Here is a 22,719-nt window from a genome sequence, read left to right as displayed (position 1 = left end):
TCTGCCAGAAGTCCCGTGTGGTGGTAACTATTAGAAAACATTCTTCTAAAAAATAGGAGGGGAAGAGAACGGCACACCTGGTCTATCCCATTCCTTATTAAAAATTTTTTAGTAAACCTCTTTAGGTATTGGAAAAACATCAGTACACACCGGCACTGCATATTATTTATCCAGTCTACACAATTTCTCTGGCCCTGCGATTGTACACATTCATTCAGAGCAGCCAAAGCCTCCCTGAGCAACAAGTGGAGGTTCTCAAGCATAAATTTTAAATGTAGAAATATCAGAATCAGGTTAAATCATCTTCCCTGAGTCAAAAAAAAATCACCCACAGACTAAGCATATTGTGAGGTAGTATCATACATGGTTCTTAAAGCGTCTGTATGCTCTGTATCTACCCCCAGAGCTAACTGCTTTCCTTTAATTTCAGGTAGTCTGACTAATACTGCTGCCAGAATATTATTCACCACCTTTGCCATGTCTTGTAAAATAAACGCTATGGGCGCCCTTGATGTACTTGGCGCCATTTGAGCGTGAGTCCCTGAAGCGAGAGTCGAAGGGTCTGACACGTGGGGAGAGTTAGTCGGCATAACTTTCCCCTCGACAGAATCCCCTGGTAAAAGAAACGCTATGGGTGCCCTTGATGTACTTGGCGCCATTTGAGCGTGAGTCCCTAAAGCGGGAGTCAAAAGGTCTGACACGTGGGGAGAGTTAGTCGGCATAACTACCCCCACGACAGAATCCTCTGGTGATAATATTTTTAAAGACAAAAAATGATCTTTATTGTTTAACATGAAATCAGTACATCTGGTACACATTCTAAGATGGGGTTCCACCATGGCTTTAAAACATAATGAACACAGAGCTTCCTCTATGTCAGACATGTTAGAACAGACTAATAATGAGACTAGTAAGCTTGGAAAACACTTTAAATCAAGTTAACAAGCAAATATATAAAACGTTACTGTGCCTTTAAGAGAAACAAATTTTGTCAAAATTTGAAAAACAGTGAAAAAAAGGCAGTAAAACAAACGAAATTTTTACAGTACATGTAATAAGGTAACAGAGCATTGCACCCACTTGCAAATGGATGATTAACCCCTTAATGCAAAAAACAGATAAAAAAAAAAAAAAAAAAATGACATAGACGTTTTTAAAAACAGACACAACAAACTGCCACAGCCAACAGTGGGAAGCTTCAGTTAACTGTTTCTATGCAAAATTTAAGCCAGCCATGTGGAAAAAACTTAGGCCCCAATAAGTTTTATCACCAAACATATGTTAAAAAACGATTAAACATGCCAGCAAACGTTTTAAAACACATTTTTACAAGAGTATGTATCTCTATTAATAAGCCTGATACCAGTCGCTATCGCTGCATTTAAGGCTTTACTTACATTACTTCGGTATCAGCAGTATTTTCTTAGTCAATTCCATTCCTAGAAAAATATTTTACTGCACATACCTTATCTGCAGGAAAACCTGCACGCCATTCCCCCTCTGAAGTACCTCACTCCTCAGAATGTGTGAGAACAGCAAATGGATCTTAGTTACGTCTGCTAAGATCATAGAAAAACGCAGGCAGATTCTTCTTCCAAATACTGCCTGAGATAAACAGCACACTCCGGTGCCATTTAAAAATAACAAACTTTTGATTGAAGAATAAACTAAGTAGAAAGCACCACAGACTCTCACGACCTCCTATCTATGTTGAGGCTTGCAAGAGAATGACTGAATATGGCAGTTAGGGGAGGAGCTATATAGCAGCTTTGCTGTGGGTGGACTCTTGCAGCTTCCTGTTGGGAAGGAGAATATATTCCATAAGTAATGGATGATCCGTGGACTGGATACACTTAACAAGAGAAAAGGAAGGGAAAGGAAAGCAGGAATGGAGAGACGGAGAGAGAGAGAGAGAGAGAGAGAGAGAAGAGAAAAGTGGTGAGGGAAAGAAACGACTGAAAGAAGGGAGCAAGGGAAGTAGTTGAGAGAAAGAAGGGAGGGAGGGAGAGAAGGGAGGGAGGGAAAGAAGGGAAGGAGTTGAGGGAGGAAAGGAGGGAGAAAGGGAAAGAAGGGAGAGAGGAAGGGAGGGAAAGAAGACTACACTTTGATACAATCACTGCCCTTTACATGCAACAACATACATTACTTACCATTATTCAAGTAGTGAAACTTTTTAAGTGTCTGTTTACTATTTACTCTATGGGTTCATGGATGCAGAGAAAGCTATCTATTAGTAGCTAACATACATTAGCACTGAGAGTTTATGATTAGACATCACAAGCTGATCTAAGTAGTGTACAGACGCATCCAATCTGTTAGCTGTAAAGACCTGCAATAAGCACTGCGCTCGCAGACCCACCACATCTGATAAGGGGAGGCTGCATATCGGCACAAGATCTTCTCCTCCAGCCTCACCTTGGAAGCATATCCCCGGTCAAGTTTCTCACCAAGAACACCTCCACTGCAAAAGTGCCAGTGGCTCTAAATGAACCAACGGTTTAAAGGAGCACTGCTAAAGAGTGACCTTAATCAGCGCATGTGCCTTGTCTTCTCTGTAAAAGCCTGCACTATATCGCTCACTGTACTGTGTACTGGCTTTTAGAGAGAGGATAGGACAGATGTGCTGCCCCTCCCAAATCTGCTGCCATAGGCCATAATACGCCCCTGATTGAAGGTAGTGTCTTCAGAAAATATTAATCAGAAAATTGTTGTTCATTCTCTGTGACGAAATCCTTCTAACCATAAGGAACACCTACTTAACAATTTGGATGCAGTCAGAGCCTTAAAATTATATCTTCAGACTACTAAAGACTTTAGTCAGGCTTCTAGCTTGTTTGTCTACTTTTTAGGACCCAGAAAGCGTCAAAGGACTACAAACAGACTATTTGTAAGGTTTACTTGGTTGCGGGAAAACAGCCTCCGAAAAGAGTAACTGCTCTTTCTACTAGATCTGTACCTACTACTTAGGCCTTCAAAACCCCTATTACCTCCTAACCTGCCACACTCCCATATAGCAAACTACCCCCACTACATTATTAACCCCTAAACCACCACAAGCCCCACCACAAAATACCCGCTAACATCAAAACCCCTTACCAGCTAACCCCCCTAAGACAATCTTTGCTTATTCTAAAACTAAAGCCCCAAAATAAAAATAAACTAATCTAACACTAAACTATAGCAATAGCCCTTAAAATGGCCTTTTGTAGGGCATTGTCCTAAAGTGATTCTACTTTTTTCAAGCAAAAAAAAATTTCTACACCATTCTACAAGTATCCCCCACCCCTCAAAAATAAAGGCTTTCTTTGGTGGGGGGTTATTTGTAGAATGGTGTAGTATTTTTTGTTTTGTTTGGGATATAGCTAAATCACTATTACTCTAGTTTAGTGTTAGTATAGGTTTTTTATTTTTGGGTGTTTTTTTTAAGTGGGGCTTTCCATGTAAATTCCTAAATATCTTATGATGATTATACTGTGTTTTTAATTTAGAACCTAAAATGTTGCAGTTGTAAATTATTTCAGTTGATCATATCATTTAAACTTACCTAGTTAATGAATTAGGCTGCTCTTTTTGGTCATTCTGGCACACCTTTTACCTAGAAATTTTGGGAAGGATGATATTGAGGATCATTATAATACCAAAAAGTGTTCTCTGCTTTCTTTACACAGATCATACGAATATAAAAATAAGACTTCAATTGATTTCAGTTATGGGAAGCACTATTATATTGTCTAGAATAGACACACACCATTATTTAAGGTATATAGCTTAAAAAAGAAAGAAAGTAGGTGTACGAAAATAAGGATTCCTGAAAAGTCTGGAACACTGCACACTACTCGGAAGAAGCTCCCAGCTGCTATCACGGAGGAGAAAAATGTTCATCGGGACTTGTTGATCTGCAGCAACTCTCTGTAAGGACCCCACACAAATCCAATCCCAGCTGGGCTTGTGTTGTATATGGAACTTACACTGATTTCTTAAAGGACTACTAGCACATGGGTAACAGGTACCAGGGTAAGACTGGTGAAGGCAGAGGACGCTCTGACCGCAGTCTCCCTGACTGTGCATTTTGAACTTTGTTTACCTCTGAGGCTCCAGTGGTTATTGCCTACTATACAAGCTGGGTAAAGGACTGATTCATATGTGGAGAAAGTCCAGTTTTACTTGTGTGGCCACTTAAATGCTTTATTTCAGGAAGACTAACTTTATGATGCAGGACTTTTTAGTGGTGTACCATAGATTATTTCTAGTAGCCGGCTAAATATTTTGTTGTGAAGAGTCCTTTAGGGATTTTTAGGGATTTTTAGAGTTAACTTTTGATATTAAATATTGTGTTGTGGTATAGCTACTGTTTCATCAGCTGAGTGCAGTGTTCGAGACTTCTGACTGTTCCTTATTTGGTACACACAATTTCTGTCTTTTTTAAGTTATATATGCTATACTTAGGTTGCAACTGCTGATTTAATAATTATTTATGTATTTTTCATTCATTTGGATGGGTGAGCAACTTTTATCTTCTATTATTTAAAGAACTTACGGAAATAGTTGATAGTACCGAGCACAATCAGCATGCAGAAGATAAAAGATAAACTGAATATCAAAACAAAAATGTTTTTTTGTTGGGAAATGGGATCCACAGAGGTCAGAATGCGGTCTAAGGCGATGATGTAATTGGGGCTTGAATCATCTTCCACCTTGTCCTCGTTCTTAGATGTGTCAATTTCTGCTGTGTAGAAAATTAGACTTTATCAGCATTGGTTTGGAGAAATATCATAATATTGTTAGCATGGAAAGGGTAGATAAAACCGAAGAGTATAACAGTTTAAAACAAAATCATATATATATTATATAAACAAAACATGTAAAATTACTTCCCTCTGCGCTTCAGGGAGCAAGCTACTAAAATGGAACTACTATACTAAAATGGAGCTACTATAAAACAAAAAAAATCTAGTGCTGTTAGAAACTCAATTTTAGCACCTGTATCACACTTAAATTGTTATTGCTCAGTGACAGCATGTGCATGTATGTTACTATATTACAGCAGCTACTTATAACTAATTGCAATGACCATATTGACATATAATACAGGACCTGCTATCAAGTATTCCTAACAGCGACTTCTTTTCACACACACAAAATATAAAATAACAAAAATCCCTGTTCCAAACCAATGAAAGCCCTATCTTTTCCTCATCTTCAGTCCTGGGGGTAGATTTATCATAGTGCGAGCAGACATGATACGATGTAGCGTATCATGTCCGCTGCACATCGATAAATGCAGACAGCATACACTGGTGGCATTTATCATTGCATTTATCATTCTTGTGAACTGCTGGTGCAATGCCATCCCCTGCAGATTTGCGGCCAATCGGACGCTAGCAGGGGTGTTAATCAACCCGAACGTGTTCAATCGGGTTGATTTCTGTCTGCGGCCTCAGAGCAGGCGGACAAGTTATGGAGCAGTGGTCTTCAGACCGCTGCTTCATAACTGCTGTTTCTGCAGTTATGAAGCAGCGGTCCATACGGAGCTTGATAAATCGGCCCCTTGATCTGTTTTGGTGTTCCCTTCTCTCAGAAGTGTAGGAGGGTTCAGTACCAACAGTAAACCCTCACACCACAATCTTGATTGATTAATCTCTTAGCCAATTATGATTGCTTTAAAAAAATTTTATGAATAAGAGGGGACACTGGACTAAGATTAGACCAGTGGCTAGATTGAGGAAAGGACTGACAATAGACCACAACGGGATGTGGGATTAATATAGGAAATTTGGAAAACCTGTAATTAGACAGGACATAAACAACTTAAAGGGACATTAAACCCCAAAAAAATATTTCAATATTCAGATACAGAATACAATTTTAAAAAAAGTTTCAAATTTACTTCTATTATCAAATTTGCTTTGTTCTACTGTTATTCTTTGTTGAAGGGATACCTAGGTAGGTAGCGTGCACATGCCTGAAGCACTACATGACAGGAAATACTGACATGACAGAAAAACTGCTGCCATATAGTGCTGTAGACACATGCACACTCATGAGCGTACATCACAGCTTTTCAACAAAGGATAACAAGAAAACTAAGAAAATTTGAAAACAGAAATAAATTGGTTGTTTAACATTGTATGTTCTATCAGAATCATGTTTTATGTCCCTTTAAACACCCAATTATTTTTTTTTTTAAATTACTGACTCGTTTATACTGGTATTGTTTCTGTTCAATACTTAAATGATAAATGTTATTATTTTTTCAATTATTTAATTAATTAATTAATCATTGTAATTCTACCAGTATCTGAATTTATCTATACCATTTCTAGCCTTCAAAGATATTCCTAACAGGCCAGATTTTAAGCATTTTCCTTCTAAGGCTGTACATTAGCTCACTTGATATAACTGTCTCACCTGTGCCCAGGTAGGGAAATTCTTTAAATCTAGCATTTTAGGGGTCCTTGAGTACTGGAATTGAACAACACGGTGGCAATAACGTTCAATGTTTCAATAGGTCATCAGTCAACCATTTTTGCTTAGATCCCAAATTTCAGAACTTAACCCTGACTTTTCAAGGGCATTGAGTAAAGTTACCTATCACTGTAAAAATCCTGATTTTTCCTTGTGTATTCATATCTCCTGCTCTAAAATTGTCATTAATATAATTGTGAAGGCCATAATTCTCACCCTCCTTATTTGAACGAATTGGGCTTAAATAAGTCTTCTTTACACCATCGGAATTCTTTGCCTGGCACATGAGCTCAACTTGAACTCCAGGAGTCAGTGTAATGGTGAAGTTTGTAGGCTGCCTTAAGTAGCTTTTTTCCTCCTGCAATAGTTCCTTCTTGTTATAGATGGAATACACGATGGGCAGAGAACCAGACTCTGAGAAACAGCTTAGTTGGACTTGATTGTTTGAAATGTCGAGATATTTTATTTTTGGGTTGGAGATAAAAGCTGAAAAGAAATAAAAGTGGAAAATTAGAAAAATAAAATCAGACCACTTCTTCAAGGACAACCAGATCTCCCATGACATGCAGAAATGTTAAATGTATGGTGGGAAATAATTATTATAACTCTTCATTGCCTGCAATACAAAAAATCTAAAGAACAATATTAATGAGCGTAATACAGAAATGTCAGAAGCAAACTGAATTAAGTTATAGTTGTAAATACAAACATGGCATGCTTGGGGCTAGACAAAAATATATTTTGTCCATTCTATGGTCCAAAAAATATTCTTAACATTAGAGGAAAAATAAATTTTTAGTTGCACAATAATATATATATATATATATATATATATATATATATATATATATATATATATATATATATATATATACAGGGAGTGCAGAATTATTAGGCAAGTTGTATTTTTGAGGATTAATTTTATTATTGAACAACAACCATGTTCTCAATGAACCCAAAAAACTCATTAATATCAAAGCTGAATAGTTTTGGAAGTAGTTTTTAGTTTGTTTTTAGTTATAGCTATTTTAGGGGGATATCTGTGTGTGCAGGTGACTATTACTGTGCATAATTATTAGGTAACTTAACAAAAAACAAATATATACCCATTTCAATTATTTATTTTTACCAGTGTAACCAATATAACATCTCAACATTCACAAATATACATTTCTGACATTCAAAAACAAAACAAAAACAAATCAGTGACCAATATAGCCACCTTTCTTTGCAAGGACACTCAAAAGCCTGCCATCCATGGATTCTGTCAGTGTTTTGATCTGTTCACCATCAACATTGCGTGCAGCAGCAACCACAGCCTCCCAGACACTGTTCAGAGAGGTGTACTGTTTTCCCTCCTTGTAAATCTCACATTTGATGATGGACCACAGGTTCTCAATGGGGTTCAGATCAGGTGAACAAGGAGGCCATGTCATTAGATTTTCTTCTTTTATACCCTTTCTTGCCAGCCACGCTGTGGAGTACTTGGACACGTGTGATGGAGCATTGTCCTGCATGAAAATCATGTTTTTCTTGAAGGATGCAGACTTCTTCCTGTACCACTGCTTGAAGAAGGTGTCTTCCAGAAACTGGCAGTAGGACTGGGAGTTGAGCTTGACTCCATCCTCAACCCGAAAAGGCCCCACAAGCTCATCTTTGATGATACCAGCCCAAACCAGTACTCCACCTCCACCTTGCTGGTGTCTGAGTCGGACTGGAGCTCTCTGCCCTTTACCAATCCAGCCACGGGCCCATCCATCTGGCCCATCAAGACTCACTCTCATTTCATCAGTCCATAAAACCTTAGAAAAATCAGTCTTGAGATATTTCTTGGCCCAGTCTTGACGTTTCAGCTTGTGTGTCTTGTTCAGTGGTGGTCGTCTTTCAGCCTTTCTTACCTTGGCCATGTCTCTGAGTATTGCACACCTTGTGCTTTTGGGCACTCCAGTGATGTTGCAGCTCTGAAATATGGCCAAACTGGTGGCAAGTGGCATCTTGGCAGCTGCACGCTTGACTTTTCTCAGTTCATGGGCAGTTATTTTGCGCCTTGGTTTTTCCACACGCTTCTTGCGACCCTGTTGACTATTTTGAATGAAACGCTTGATTGTTCGATGATCACGCTTCAGAAGCTTTGCAATTTTAAGAGTGCTGCATCCCTCTGCAAGATATCTCACTATTTTTGACTTTTCTGAGCCTGTCAAGTCCTTCTTTTGACCCATTTTGCCAAAGGTAAGGAAGTTGCCTAATAATTATGCACACCTGACATTCTTTGGGTTCCGGAGGAGGAGCTAACTGCAACACCTGTGTGTAGTTACCTTCCAGTCCTGCAGCTGCTGGCGGAGTTTCCCGCTCGTGCCGAACCCAGAGACCTGGGTAGCTACCTGGATAGCTTACACCAACGCTACTGGAATCAAACGATGGACAAACATCCCACCGTGTAGACATTCCTAGTCTGCTGCAAAATCTACCCCTTGTTGCCTTCTCTATAACACTGAGGCTATCGAGTCTAAATTAAAGAAACACTTTATTCAGAGGAATTGATTCCCTCCCTCCCCCACCGATGCTGCGTGGGAGGTCGAGGCTATTTTCCATATAAACTTTTCTCTCACTGCCCTACCGACAAAGCACCTGTAATCTTACCTGGATAACTGCAGGCTGCTGGCAGACTTCCTACGGGTCTCTCTCTCCCCCACCGAGGTTGCGTGGGAGACTGGGACTGCCTGACAATCCCCTGGAGGCTTGCCGCAGAGATACACCTCTCCGCTACTCTAGACGCCTTCGGACCTGCTGACACGGACCACGGAGGTGGAGCAGCTGGGGTGAGCCGAGTGAAGCCAACAGCCAAGGCGGCTATTCAGAGCGCTGAAGCGGATGCTTGCTCCTCGTCCCCCCCCCCAGTACGGAGGCTGAGTGGGAGGTATGACCTGTTCCTAACTGCTACTGGGAGCCGCCGCTGAAGTGCTGCTGCGAATTTTGCTGGGTGTGTTCCAACCGACTCGCCATAGTGCTGTGAACGGGACGGTGAGCTGAGAGGCAAATCTGTTGGGAGCTGGTCTTTTCGCCCTTGTTTCAACCGAGACTATCAGTTGGAGCCGGACACTCGCCTGTAGAGGTACTCCTGTAGAGACGGTCTGAGGACTGCACAGAACGACTACTTCTTAGAACTTTGTGGCACTCAGTTAACATTTTTCTTTCTTGCATGATCTCTCCTCACCTACCTATTACTTGAACACTGCTATAGGATGGAATCCAGGTAAGGTGACGAGAACTAAATACAAGAGAACTGACTGAACCCTATTAAGCACATATTGCATCTTGAGATTCAGTACTGCCAACTTAACTTAATTGTATTGACTTCTACAGAGACAATAATCTTGCATGCCTTATTGGTTCCCATATAAATCCCTCTGGCCTACAATACACCTGAGATACTGAATTAAAACGATTAACGACAGGGGAAAAGAAAAGAAAAAAAAAAATATATACATATACTATGTAAAGAATGTCTGCCTTAATATTTCAAGGAAGCTAATGCCTAAGAAAACATAAGACCTGTGTATAACTTTAAGAGGAATCAGTTCTGCTTAGCTAACTATAATGATACCAATCCCAGATTCCTCAATGATTCCTATATAAATGTCTTGAGTATATGACCTAGCCGAAATATTGGATTATAATATCCACTAATAAAACCTGTGTCATATAAAAACATTTCATATATTATCATAGAAAGGCTAACATTCGGGAAAATGTAAGCTTGTTTATTGTATAACAAGACATTGTACCCTCTCTTTAAACTGTTCTCCTCCTCCTATGGGAAGCTAGATAGAGAGAAAGGGACCTTGTTTCTCTCCCCTTGGTTTAATTCCTCTAAGTTATAAATTACTAACTGACCCAAGGAGAGAGAATTAAGGCTAGATACTTTGTTAAGACAAATATCAGATAATCTTACACAAAAAACAAGGCTACCATATTTATATTATTCGATGTTCCTATATAGGAGATGATTTGACCTAACAATTGAAGTAGAATACTGTTCTTGTTTTCCTTTTTTTTCTTTTTTGCTTATCTTTCTTGCTTTTTTTCTTTTATTTTATTGCCTATAATTGTTATATAATTAGACATATTTGAAATCATACTCTGTAAGGGCTCTTTGCCCTAGCATATATTTGCATACTTCTTGAAGTTAACTAAAAAACAACCTGATAGAAAATAAACCATAACTAGTTCTGTTACACTTTAACAACTCACACCCAAATTGAACCGAAGAAATAACTCTTTATACTGCTTTTTGAAAGAAAGGCTCGCCACCTACCCCAGACCCTAGGGAAAGGCTTGAAGCATCAATTTATCTTAGCCCATGGGATGATATTGTAGTTCTTATACTTTGAACCTTATATACCCCCCGGTAGACTTAAACAACTGTTGTCTTAAAAATTAGGTTACATTTTCCGAATAAACTTTATACATTTAGCACTCCCTCACATCTACTCCCATGGCTGGACTTCTCACATAACTAATTTGTTTAATTCTCTATAGACACTTCACCTCCACCTATTTTTTCCTTTTCCCTTTTTTTTTTTCCCTCACTTGTTCCACACCCCCTCCTGGTCCCCACCATCCTCCCTGAGGTCTAAGTACCTCCTTAACCTTACACTTGGCTGGTTTTTTCACCTCCACAGAGCACTCTAATCACCCTTTTCCCTACACCTTATATAAACTTCCACTTTTTTTAATTTTTTTTGCAATTGCGGCACATGGATAAATTCTTACACACCCCACACAAGACCACTTCTCCAGCCATGGCAGCTAGACAGAGGGATAGGAAAGCGAAGACTACACAGGAAAATACTACCGATACACAACCAATATTTCCTAACGCACCACTGACACAAGAAGTAACTAACATTCAAAACCTGGTTACTAGTATTTCAGATGCCCTCACCCCTAAATTCGATGCTCTTAAAACTGAATTAAAACAGGATATCCTTTTGTTAACACAAGAAATACGGCAGTTCTCTGTTAGACTACAAGAAGTGGAACAGAGGGTGTCTGATCTAGAAGATACTACAAACATACATAGTTCAAAATTTGAAACAACAGAAACTAATATACAAAAAATCCAAAATAAACTGGAAGACTTAGAGAATCGCTCCAGAAGGAACAACATAAGAATTATCGGTCTTCCAGAAGAACATCAAAATGAGAACCTTGTCTCCTTTATCTCAGAGTCACTACCTAAAATTCTTAAAATACCAACCACACATCAACCTATACTATTTGAAAGAGCACACAGACTAGGCTCCCCTTACACAGACAATAAAGGTAGAAATAGACCTAGGCCAATTTTAGCAAAATTATTAAACTACCAGGACAAAATTGCATTACTTCACTACTATCGTAAACAGCAACCGATTACATTCAAAGGGGCTACAATCTTATTATTTCAGGATTTCTCTGCTGATACAGCAGCAAAAAGAAGGGAGCTTGCCCCTGCTTGCTCTAAATTTATTCAAAAAGGCCATCGAGCAATGATAATTTATCCCCACAAACTTAAGGTTATAGTACATGGAGAATCACATTGGTTCGAAGAAACCACTTCGGCTGAAATTTTTTTCAAAACACTTGACTCCCTAGACCAACAACAGAATGTAGAAGTGTAACAAACTTTAAAATCTAACAAAAGAATGTTTAGGAATGCAGACTTCCATTAGGGTAGACCCTTGTCCTTTGATAGACAAGAGTCATGGGATTTTTCCCCCTCACGTGTGTGACAGTTTTAAAGGAAAGGACCTCCCTCTAAGATGTGGGGTTTATTTATTTATTTATTATTTTTTATTTTTTATTTTTTTTCTCTTTCCCCCTGTCTCTCTCTCCCTCAATCCCCGTCTCTATAGTTTAATACACTTATCTCCTAAATGGAAAAAATAGAAAAATGTAAGATTGTATCATGGAATGTAGGAGGCATCTCCACACCTATTAAACGCAAGGTAATTCTCATACAACTACGTAAGTTCCATACCGATATTGGTTTCATCCAGGAAACACATTTGTCCGCAGAGGAAACCTTAAAATTAAAAACCTCCTGGGTTAAAGATGTATACTTTGCTGCTGGTGTTGAGAGAAAGAGGGGGGTAGCAATACTAATAGGTAAAAAAATTAAGTCAGATGTTATTCACTGCGTGGCCGATCCGGGGGGGAGATATGTCATGTTAAAAATAAAGATTGCCAGGAAGATGTACACATTGTGTAATACATATGGCCCAAATGTGTTTGACTTAGAATATTGGGATAATCTCCAGTCAAAGCTCTTATCCTACACTGAAGGCTCTCTAATTATCGCCGGTGACTTCAATATGGCACCACAATGCCCACTAGACAGGCTAAGACAAGACACTAAATATCGGAAACAAAAAAGAGATAACTTAGAAACTAAAATGTATAAAAAAAATATGCACAATCTAGCTATATACGATATATGGAGAAATCAAAACCCAACCGCCCAGAACTTTACATGTCTTTCAAAAGCCCATAAAACCATGTCCAGAATAGATATCTTTTTGATTGACGAGCGTATTCCAACAACAAGTGTCAAAGCGACAATAATGCCAATATTACTTTCAGACCATGCACCCATCTCTCTTGAATTGTTAGTAGCACCTGCACACCGTATTGCATCACGTTTCTTCTTTCCCTATCACTTAACATCTGACCTAAAATTTAAAAATTGCCTATTGAATAAATATAAAGAATATGTACACTTTAATAGAGATTACCTTAAAAACCCTGAAATATTTTGGGAAACAGCGAAAGCTGTAATGAGGGGGGAAATTATTGCCTATGGTGCCACTTTGCTAAAAAAAATTAGGCTAAGGGAAAAGGAATCTCATAAATTCTTGCTTAATTCTTATAATCAGTATTTATCGGATAGAACCCCTCTCAATTGGGCAAAATACCTACGCGCAAAAAGCGAGAGAGATGCCTTTGTACTATCTCAAGAAACACAAAAAGAATTAAGAATCCAAGCCAGAATGTACAGATACGGCAATAAGTCAGGTAGAATATTGGCTAAACTAATCAAAAATGAAAAAAAAACAACTAAATATAGATAAACTGCACCATAAAGGGGAACTTGTCACTAAACCTGATGACATTCTGACAATATTCTATGAATATTTTAAAGAACTGTACGCGCCTAAAGCCAATGAGGTAAATAACTCGGATGACTTCTGGAGCAAAATTGAACATCCTACACTGGCTCCAGAAGACATTAGCAATCTGAATGCCCCCGTTTCGACGGAAGAGATTGAGAAAGTAATATCCAAATTATCTTTAAACAAAGCACCTGGCCCTGATGGTCTGCCTAGTGAATTCTATAAAATTATGCTTAGCGAAGCCACTCCGCATATCTGTACTCTTTTTAATAGCTTCTTTATTGATGGCAAACCCACCCCCCCATCCTTTTCTCAATCATATACAACATTAATACTTAAAGGAGGCAAAGATCCCGCTTGCAAAGAATCATATAGGCCTATAGCCCTCCTTAATGTTGATTATAAAATTTTAACAGCAGTATTGGCGGCTAGATTACAAGGGGTTCTTGCAAAAATCATCCACTCAGATCAATCAGGGTTTCTAAATAATAGAAACTCTGCTGCGAAAATTAGAGAGGTGTTGGTGGTGTCAGAATATCACAAGGTTATGTCTGACATAAATAGCGGGGGAGAGGGCATACAGGATCTTGCTATCATTTCTATTGATGCAGAGAAGGCATTTGACTCAATTATCCACGAGCATATATATTCTTCATTAAAACATTTTGGTATTAAAGGTAAATTTATTGACTTTATAGGAAACCTCTATGCCTTCTCTGCTACAAAATTGATAGTAAATAACAACTTCTCTCCCTCTATCCCTATAGGTAGAGGAACGCGGCAGGGCTGCCCTCTCTCCCCGCTCCTCTTCAACATTGCCATTGAACCCTTGGCAATTAAAATAAGACAAACTCTAGATGGTATCAAAATTCATAATCATGAAATTAAGATCGGATTATATGCGGATGATCTACTTGTCTATATGGCAAATACTAAACTAAATATGCCGAAACTCTTCTCTATAATGGACAACTTTGGTTCCTTCTCGGGATATAAAGTAAACTACACGAAATCTGAGATATATTGGCTCAGGAATACTAAAAACTCGGTAACAAATTTACCATTTCGACAGGTCATAGATTCTTTTAAATATCTTGGGATTCATATCCCGGTCAGAACTGAGGATCTTTACAAACTTAATATCCCTCCAGTGCTAAAGGTAATTAAAGAAAAGCTTAAGCACTGGCATAATTTGCCAATATCACTATCAGGCCGAATAGCCCTATTTAAAATGGCCCTCCTCCCAAAATTACTCTATATTCTCCAGAATACACCTATATTACTATTAGGGAAAGATATTCGATTAATTAACAGCTCACTTACAGAATTCCTATGGCAAGGGAAAAGAGCAAAAATATCTTTGAGGAAACTCTCAGTACCAAGGGAATCTGGGGGACTGGCCTTGCCTGATATTTTGCTATATAATCTTTCTTTTCTTGCGCGTATACCTATAGACTGGATCATCTGCAATAACTACATTTTAAATAATGAATTAGAATCCAATGTCTGTTACCCATACGACCTAACTGCACTGCTCCACCTCGACCTAAAAGAAATTCCGATAGAAATTAAAAAGTTTAAAACAATCTACAATCCGATCAAAGCTTGGCAAAAAATAGCAAAGCTTCTTTCAATAAATAGCAAAGCCTCTCCATATCTTCCGATATTAGGAAATCCTAAATTCCAGGCAGGCATTCTTTCAGATGTCTTTAAAAGATGGCAATATACTGGTCTGACTAAGGTTTATCAAATAATTGATAAAGAAAGACAATGTATTAAATCATTTCAAGAACTAAATATAGACTTTAGCCTGCCAAATAAAGACTTTTTCGCATATTTACAACTTAGGCATTATGCGCTGGAATTAGTTAAAAAAAAAGGCTGGAACTGGAATATAGGTAAACTTGAAGACTGGTTGACACTAACCAGAAATGGCCATATTTCTATTGCACCGTGCTACTACTTTCTAGGTATCAATAAAGGTGCTTCTTTTCTAACACAATTGACTGCAAATTGGAATATACCAAATGTTTTGAATAATATAGAAACAAAAACCCTTCAACTTTCAATTAAAAAGATTACTCAAAACACACTCTCAGCTACATGGAGAGAGGCTCATATTAAATTTCTTCACAGGGCATATTTCACCCCGGAGATAGGCTACAAATGTGCTAACTTGGGATTTTATAAATGTCCCAAGTGTTCGTATCTGGCAGCCAATTTCTTGCAAATGATATGGTACTGTCCAAGAGTCAGGAATCTTTGGTTTAAAGTAGAATACTGGCTAAAGAACGTACTTAAAATAACCCCTCTTTCTCTAACACTATTTCAGATAGTATTTGGATTAAGGGAACAACCCGGTAAACAAAGTAGTGAAAAGATTGTAATCTCCACTATATTAGCCACAAGGTATTTAATTTGTAAAAAATGGAAGACCCAGTCAATTCCATCTCTCCCTGAAGTTAAAAACTGTTTAAAAAAACAGTGTATATTAGAACAAAGGGATACAAACATAGAGAATGAGCAGGATGTCAAAAGATTCTTCAGTAACTGGGCAATTTTTTTAAAAATACTTTCTTCTACAGAAATAAACCACATAATCTTTCCGTTTCAGAATACAGAAATAGTCTTACTTGGAAACTGGTAGATAATAGAGAGAGAAAAATTCTTGCTGCGGGAGTGGGGGGGGGGGGGAGCTGAGGGAAAGAGAAACTCTTCTTTTTTTTTTTTTTTTTTTCTTCTCTCCTACACACGTGAGGGGGAGAAATGAGGTGGGATTGGGAAAATAAATAAAACCCCAAGACATTTCCATAAATGATCACATGGGATGTAACAACATTAATCAATATAACTTTAAATACCGAGGCTATCTAGATTGAATACAGAATTATTTAAACAAAGACATCGGCCCATGATACGGCTTCATAATTATTTCTACTCTTGTTTCTATCTGTTTACTTTGGATGACAATTGTATTATCTCTGACCTGTACTAACTTTATTTCGGATCTAGATACTTCCAAAGATAAATGTATAAAATACACTTAATGTAGCTTTAAATCTCCATCTTTATGTTCATGTTCATGTTCATGTTAAAATCATACTAACTTTGTGTAAATTTAGCAAACTCATTTTGATATATTTTGTTCTAATGGCTTTGTAGCTTGGTCTTTATATTTGTCTTCTGTACAAAATAGTAAATGTATGACATTGGATTTTTGGAATTTGTTTTGGTTTATAAATAAATAAATAAAAAAAATAAAAATAATTATGCACACCTGATATAGGGTGTTGATGTCATTAGACCACACCCCTTCTCATTACAGAGATGCACATCACCTAATATGCTTAATTGGTAGTAGGCTTTCGAGCCTATACAGCTTGGAGTAAGACAACATGCATAAAGAGGATGATGTGGTCAAAATACTCATTTGCCTAATAATTCTGCAATCCCTGTATATATATATTTTACTTTTTCTGTTTATTTATTTGTACAATCGATTAAGTTACAGCATGTTAACATCAAGATACTGTACATTGCAAAGATTCACATACATTTCTGAAACAACATTTCTTTTACATTTTTCATTTGAACATAATATCCTGAGATTACATATATATTTTATCAAAATTTGATACCCAGAGGAAAAAAAATAATACTCCAGCTGAAATACTTCTCCTCCTACCCCTATTTATTACTTTATACTTTTTTGGGGCAATTCCATAATAAAGGTACTATATCTGCCCTGTATCCGCATCCATCCTCATTAGGGGTTAATCACTCGCAGTTAATATTGACTGTTCCTAGAAAGGACTCTGATCACGCATATGTATTTTGGTGTATTGGATGTTTTACTGTATTTTATACGTTTATTTTAATAAATTGTTTATCTTGAAGCCCTTGGAAGATTGTTAGTCTGCCAGTATAAAAACAGGTGTGCGCAGTGAATGAGCTTACTATAGCTCCATCTCATGTGAGTAGGATACCGTCAAAACACATTCTTTTTACTATTGGGTATATCACAGAGTTACACTATATATTGTTTTTAATTTTTTCACTTTGAGGATTTCTTTCAAGACCATCGGATTTAATCACAATATTCACTGGACATATCCTTTATATTTTGTATATATTATAGATCTTTGGATCGTTTATTGAAATCTTTATTATACTCATTGTCTTTTTGACATCCGCTATCACATTTATTTTTCACTATATCTGCTGCCAAAAAACTGCACTTATAATAGATATTTTAATATATGCACTATCTATTCTCGTATCCATAATATGAGATGACCATTTCTCCATTATATAATTTAAGTTACTACTCCCTCCTTAAGCTAATAGTATTTTATACCATTGTGAGATGGAATGTAACCCATTTCTAACTAAGAACAACCATTGTTCCAATACATTCCAGTTATAGTCAAAGCCATATTTGGATACTAACTTCTTTGTATAGTGCCTTACTTGTAAATATGCGTAAAAATCTTTATTATACAATCCAAACTTATTTTTAAAATATTCAAATGTTTTCATGGTATGACCCTCTTTATCCAGGAGCTGATGTATACAACCTAACCCCTTTTCTTACTCTTCCGGCTGCTAAATACCCCCCCAGACACCCCTTCTGGAAACTCCAGATTTCTTTATTTCTTTAGGAATTTTTCAGCTTTTATATGCAGGATGGAAGTGAGATGATATGGATAGATCAGATTTTCTTCTAATTCTATGGGGCTGATTTATCAATGTGCGGGTGGACATGATCTGCGGTAGACATGTGCAATGCTAAAAATTTTGTTTTGTTTAGTTTTTATTAGTTAAATAAATAATTTTGTTTAGGTAAATTTGTTTAGTTAAGTTTAAAAAAAATTGTTTCGGCAAATTAGTTATGTTAAGTTAAATCGTTTTTTGGATCTGTTTGTTTTTTCGCATACACTCTTTATTCATATGCATTATTCTATTCTGAAATTTAGAATAGAATAATGCATATGAATAAAGAATGGATTCGAAAAAATGAAAGGATCCGAAAAAACTATTTAACTTAACATAACTAATATGCCGGCAATTGCCGAAACAAAATTATCTAAAACTGCTGCCACCGCCACCCACATCGCCGACACTAAATAAAGCTATTAACCCCTAAACCGCCATCCCCCCATATCGCCAACACTACCTAAACCTATTAACCCCTAAACCGCCGCCCCCCACATTTCTGACACTAAATTAACCTATTAACCCCTAAACTGTCGTACCCCGACATCGTCAACACTAACTAAACCCCTAAACCGCAGTTCCCCAAAATCGCTTAAACTAACTAAAACACTAAATAAACCTATTAACAACTAAACCTCCGATCTCAAACATCGCCAACACTAACTAAACCTATTAACCCCTAAACCACAGTTCCCCAACATCGCCGACACTAACTAAACCTATTAACACCTAAACCACCGTACACCCACATTGCCAACACTAACTAAAACACTAAATAAACCTATTAACCCCTAAACCACCGTACAGCCACAAGGCCAAAACTAACTAAACCTATTAACCCCTAAACTGCCGCCCCCACATCGCAACAAGCTAAATTAAACTATATTAACCCCTAAACCTAACATCCCCTAACTTTAACATAATTAAAATAGACCTAAATTAAAGATACAATTATTTACTAACTACCTAGTTAAAATAAATACAAACTTATCTGTGAAATAAAAATAAAACCTAAGCTTACACTAATAAAACCTAACATTACTAAAAATAATAAAAATAAACACTAAATAAAAAAAATTAAAAAAAATACCATTACAAAAAATAATAAACGAAATTATCCAAAAAATGTTTTCCTATTCTAAAACCCCGTTTAAAAAAAAAAAAAAAACACCCCAAAGTAAAAAAACCCTAATCTATAATAAACTACCAAGGGCCTTTTGTAGGGCATTGCCCTAAAGTTAACAGCTCTTTTACAAAAAAATAAAACAAACACCCCCTAACAATACAAATCGCCACCCCCCAAACCCACAAAATAAAAATAAACCTAATCTACCCATTTCCCTATTCTGCTCTTTTACTGCCCTTAAAAGGGCATTCAGTTCTTTTTCGGCCCATTAAAATAAAAAAAGCCATAATCTAAGAAAAAAAACACCCCCAAAAAAACAAAGAAAAAACCTAACAATAACCCCAAAATCGGTACTCACAGTTGCTGAAGTCCGGTGAAAGATCTTCATCCCATTGGCGAAGCATCTTTATCCAGGTGGCTCCATCTTCATCCATCGCGGGACCGGCATCTTCTTCTTCCCTGCACAGGCCGAGTGGTCAATTCATAGAGGTCCAGGCAAAGGTTCATTGGTCTGACGTGGAGCTCTTTATGCGATCGTCCACCGCACACTGAGGATTCAATGCAAGGTACCCCTTTTATACTGGGGTACCATTGCATTCCTATTGGCTGTAAATTAAAATCAGCTAATAGGAATTAGAGCTGCTTAAATCCTATTGGCTGATTTGAACAGCCAATAGGATTTAAGCAGCTCTCATTCCTATTGGCTGAAATCAGTCAACTGCTCCGCCTCCGCTGGGATGAAGATAGAAGATGAAATAAGTAAAAAACAGAGGCGCCACCATGACCTAGTACCACCAACACATGTATATAACAGGATAGCAGGTAGATGTGAATACTCACAAACATGAAGCACCCCATGTTTGTGAGTATTCACATCTACCTGCTATCCTGTTATATACATGTATTGGTGGTACTAGGTCATGGTGGCGCCTCTGTTTTTTACTTATTTCAGATTTTGAATACTAGGACAGCCATCCTTCGACAGAGTGCTGCCTCGACGTTTGGATTCTTTTGTCACCTTGGTTATATGGACTTTTTTATGTCTGTGCAAACACTGTTCTATTACCATATTTGGGGTATAGTATCTGAGTTTTAGGCTTTGTCTGCATTTCATAGGGGCTCTTTATATTATCATATATATTTATTTCTGCTCAATATATATACACAATACCAAGGAAGCGCCCCCTAAGGGCGTGGTGTGTGTTGTACACATCACTCTCTATATCACTGAAGATAGAAGATGCCGGTCCCGCGATAGATACAGATTGAGCCGTCTGGATGAAGATGCTTCGCTGCTGGGATGAAGATCTTTTGCCAGACTTCAGCAACAGTGAGTACCGATTTTGGGGTTAGTGTTAGGTATTTTTCTGGTTTTTTGGGGGTGTTTTTTTTTTTTAAGTTCAGGGCTTTTTTTATTTTAATGGAACGAAAAAGAGCTGAATGCCCTTTTAAGAGCAGTAAAAGAGCTGAATGCCCTTATTTGTTTGTAAAAGAGCTGTAAACTTTATTGCAATTCCCTACAAAAGGCCCTTGGTAGTTTATTATAGATTAGTTTGTTTTTTTTGGGGGTGTTTGTTTTTTTAAATGGGGTATTAGAATAGGAATAATTTTTATTATTTTGGATAATTTTGTTTGTTATTTTTTGTAATGGCAGTTTTTTTTATTTTTTGTAATTTTAGTGTTTATTATTTTTTCTAATTGTAGTTTTAATTTTTTTATAGTAATGTTAGGTTTTTTTATTTTTAGTAATGTTAGGTTTTTTATTTTTAGTAATGTTAGGTTTTATTAGTTTAAGCTTAGGTTTTATTTTTATTTTACAGGTAAGTTTATATTTATTTTAACTAGGTAGTTAGTAAATAGTTATATTGTAGCTAGCTTAGGTTTGTTTTTTTTCATAGGTAAGTTTGTATTTATTTTTAGAGTTTTCTTTCAATGTCGGCGGTTTAGGGGTTAAAAGGTATAGTTAGTGTTGGTGATGTTTGGGAACGGCGGTTTAGGGATTAATAGGTTTAGTTAGTGTTGTCAATGTTTGGGAATGGCGGTTTAGGGGTTAATAGCTTTATTTAGTGATTTCGTTAGTGTCGGTGATGTCGGGGAACTGCAAAAATTCCGAATATGAATAAAGAATGGATCCGAAAAAAAGATTTATTCATTTTTGGAATTTTTCGGAATTTTAGTTATGGTGCTGATTCAGAAATTTGGATTCATTCAAATCTCCGAATCGGCCAAAATTTGCCCGAAACCGAATTGCACAAGTCTAATCTGCTGTAGCGGATCATGCCCGCCCCACATCGATAAATGCCAACAGTGTATGCTGTCGGCATTTATCATTGCACAAGCATTTAGTGTGAAATGCTTGTGCAATGCCACCACCTAAACATTAGCGGCCAATCAACCACTAGCAAGGGGTGTCAATCATCCCAATCGTATCTGATAGGGATGATTGCTGTCTGCTGCCTCAGAGGTGGTGGACGAGTTAAGTACCGCTGCTTCTTAACTCCTGATTCTGGCGAGCCTAATGGCTTGCGCTGAATAAGCAGCATTGACTGCTTGATAAATCAGTCCCCAAATCTGTATAATAAGGATTTCCACTAAGCTATTCTATTACTATTTTACTAAAACCAACTAAATTATATGGTTCCAGATCTGGGAGTGATAAGCCACCATTTTGTTTTAATATACAATATACGTAAAAACGCTATTCTTGGTTTCTTATTCTGCCTTATAAACTTTACAACAGCTGCATAAAAAGATATTTTATCCTTTCTTTTTGATAGAGTTGGTACATTTTGAACTATATAAAAGATTTTAGGGATAGAGATGATTCTTATTTAAAAAGCAGAAATATAAAGCTTAGGAGCCGGCCTATTTTTGGTTCAGTACCTGGGTAATGCTTGCTTATTGTTGACTAAATGTAGCCACCAATAAGCAAGCGCTATCCATGGTGCTGAACCTAAAATGGGCCGGCTCCTAAGCTTTACTTTCCTGCTTTTTAAATAAAGATAACAAGAGAACGTAAAAAAATTGATAATAGGAGTAAATTCGAAAGTTGCTTAAAATTGAACGCTCTATCTGAATAATTAAAGAAAGAATTTGGGTTTAGTGTCCCTTTAAAGTGTTTTTTTTTTTTTTTAAATTAAATGTTTTTATTAAACTTTTCAAACATTAATACAGGAAATGCATTTGTATGAGTACAATCAGCAGACTTATACGGAATATGAAGAATATCGGAGGAACCTATGAATACAAAACTACATC

General features: G+C 37.1%; 1 protein-coding gene across 8 annotated transcripts in view; it reads right to left on the bottom strand.

Moving 5' to 3' along the window:
* The window catches only part of LOC128653023 (mucin-5AC), a 353,148-nt gene that overhangs the window by 48,519 nt on the left and 281,910 nt on the right, over positions 1–22,719 (bottom strand). For all 8 annotated transcript variants that reach the window (XM_053706088.1, XM_053706082.1, XM_053706103.1 and 5 more), the window contains 3 exons: positions 6,682–6,951; positions 4,538–4,726; positions 3,545–3,595 (listed from right to left, as the gene is read on the bottom strand). In XM_053706088.1, the coding sequence (XP_053562063.1) occupies positions 3,549–3,595; positions 4,538–4,726; positions 6,682–6,951 (506 nt within the window). In that variant the 3' untranslated portion in view covers positions 3,545–3,548. The remainder of the gene's footprint in view (positions 1–3,544; positions 3,596–4,537; positions 4,727–6,681; positions 6,952–22,719) is intronic.

The sequence above is a fragment of the Bombina bombina genome, chromosome 1, assembly GCF_027579735.1.
Source record: "Bombina bombina isolate aBomBom1 chromosome 1, aBomBom1.pri, whole genome shotgun sequence".
NCBI classification, from domain to species: domain Eukaryota; kingdom Metazoa; phylum Chordata; class Amphibia; order Anura; family Bombinatoridae; genus Bombina; species Bombina bombina.
Note: the sequence above shows the minus strand (reverse complement) of the source record. Positions and strands in the feature narration are given on the sequence as shown.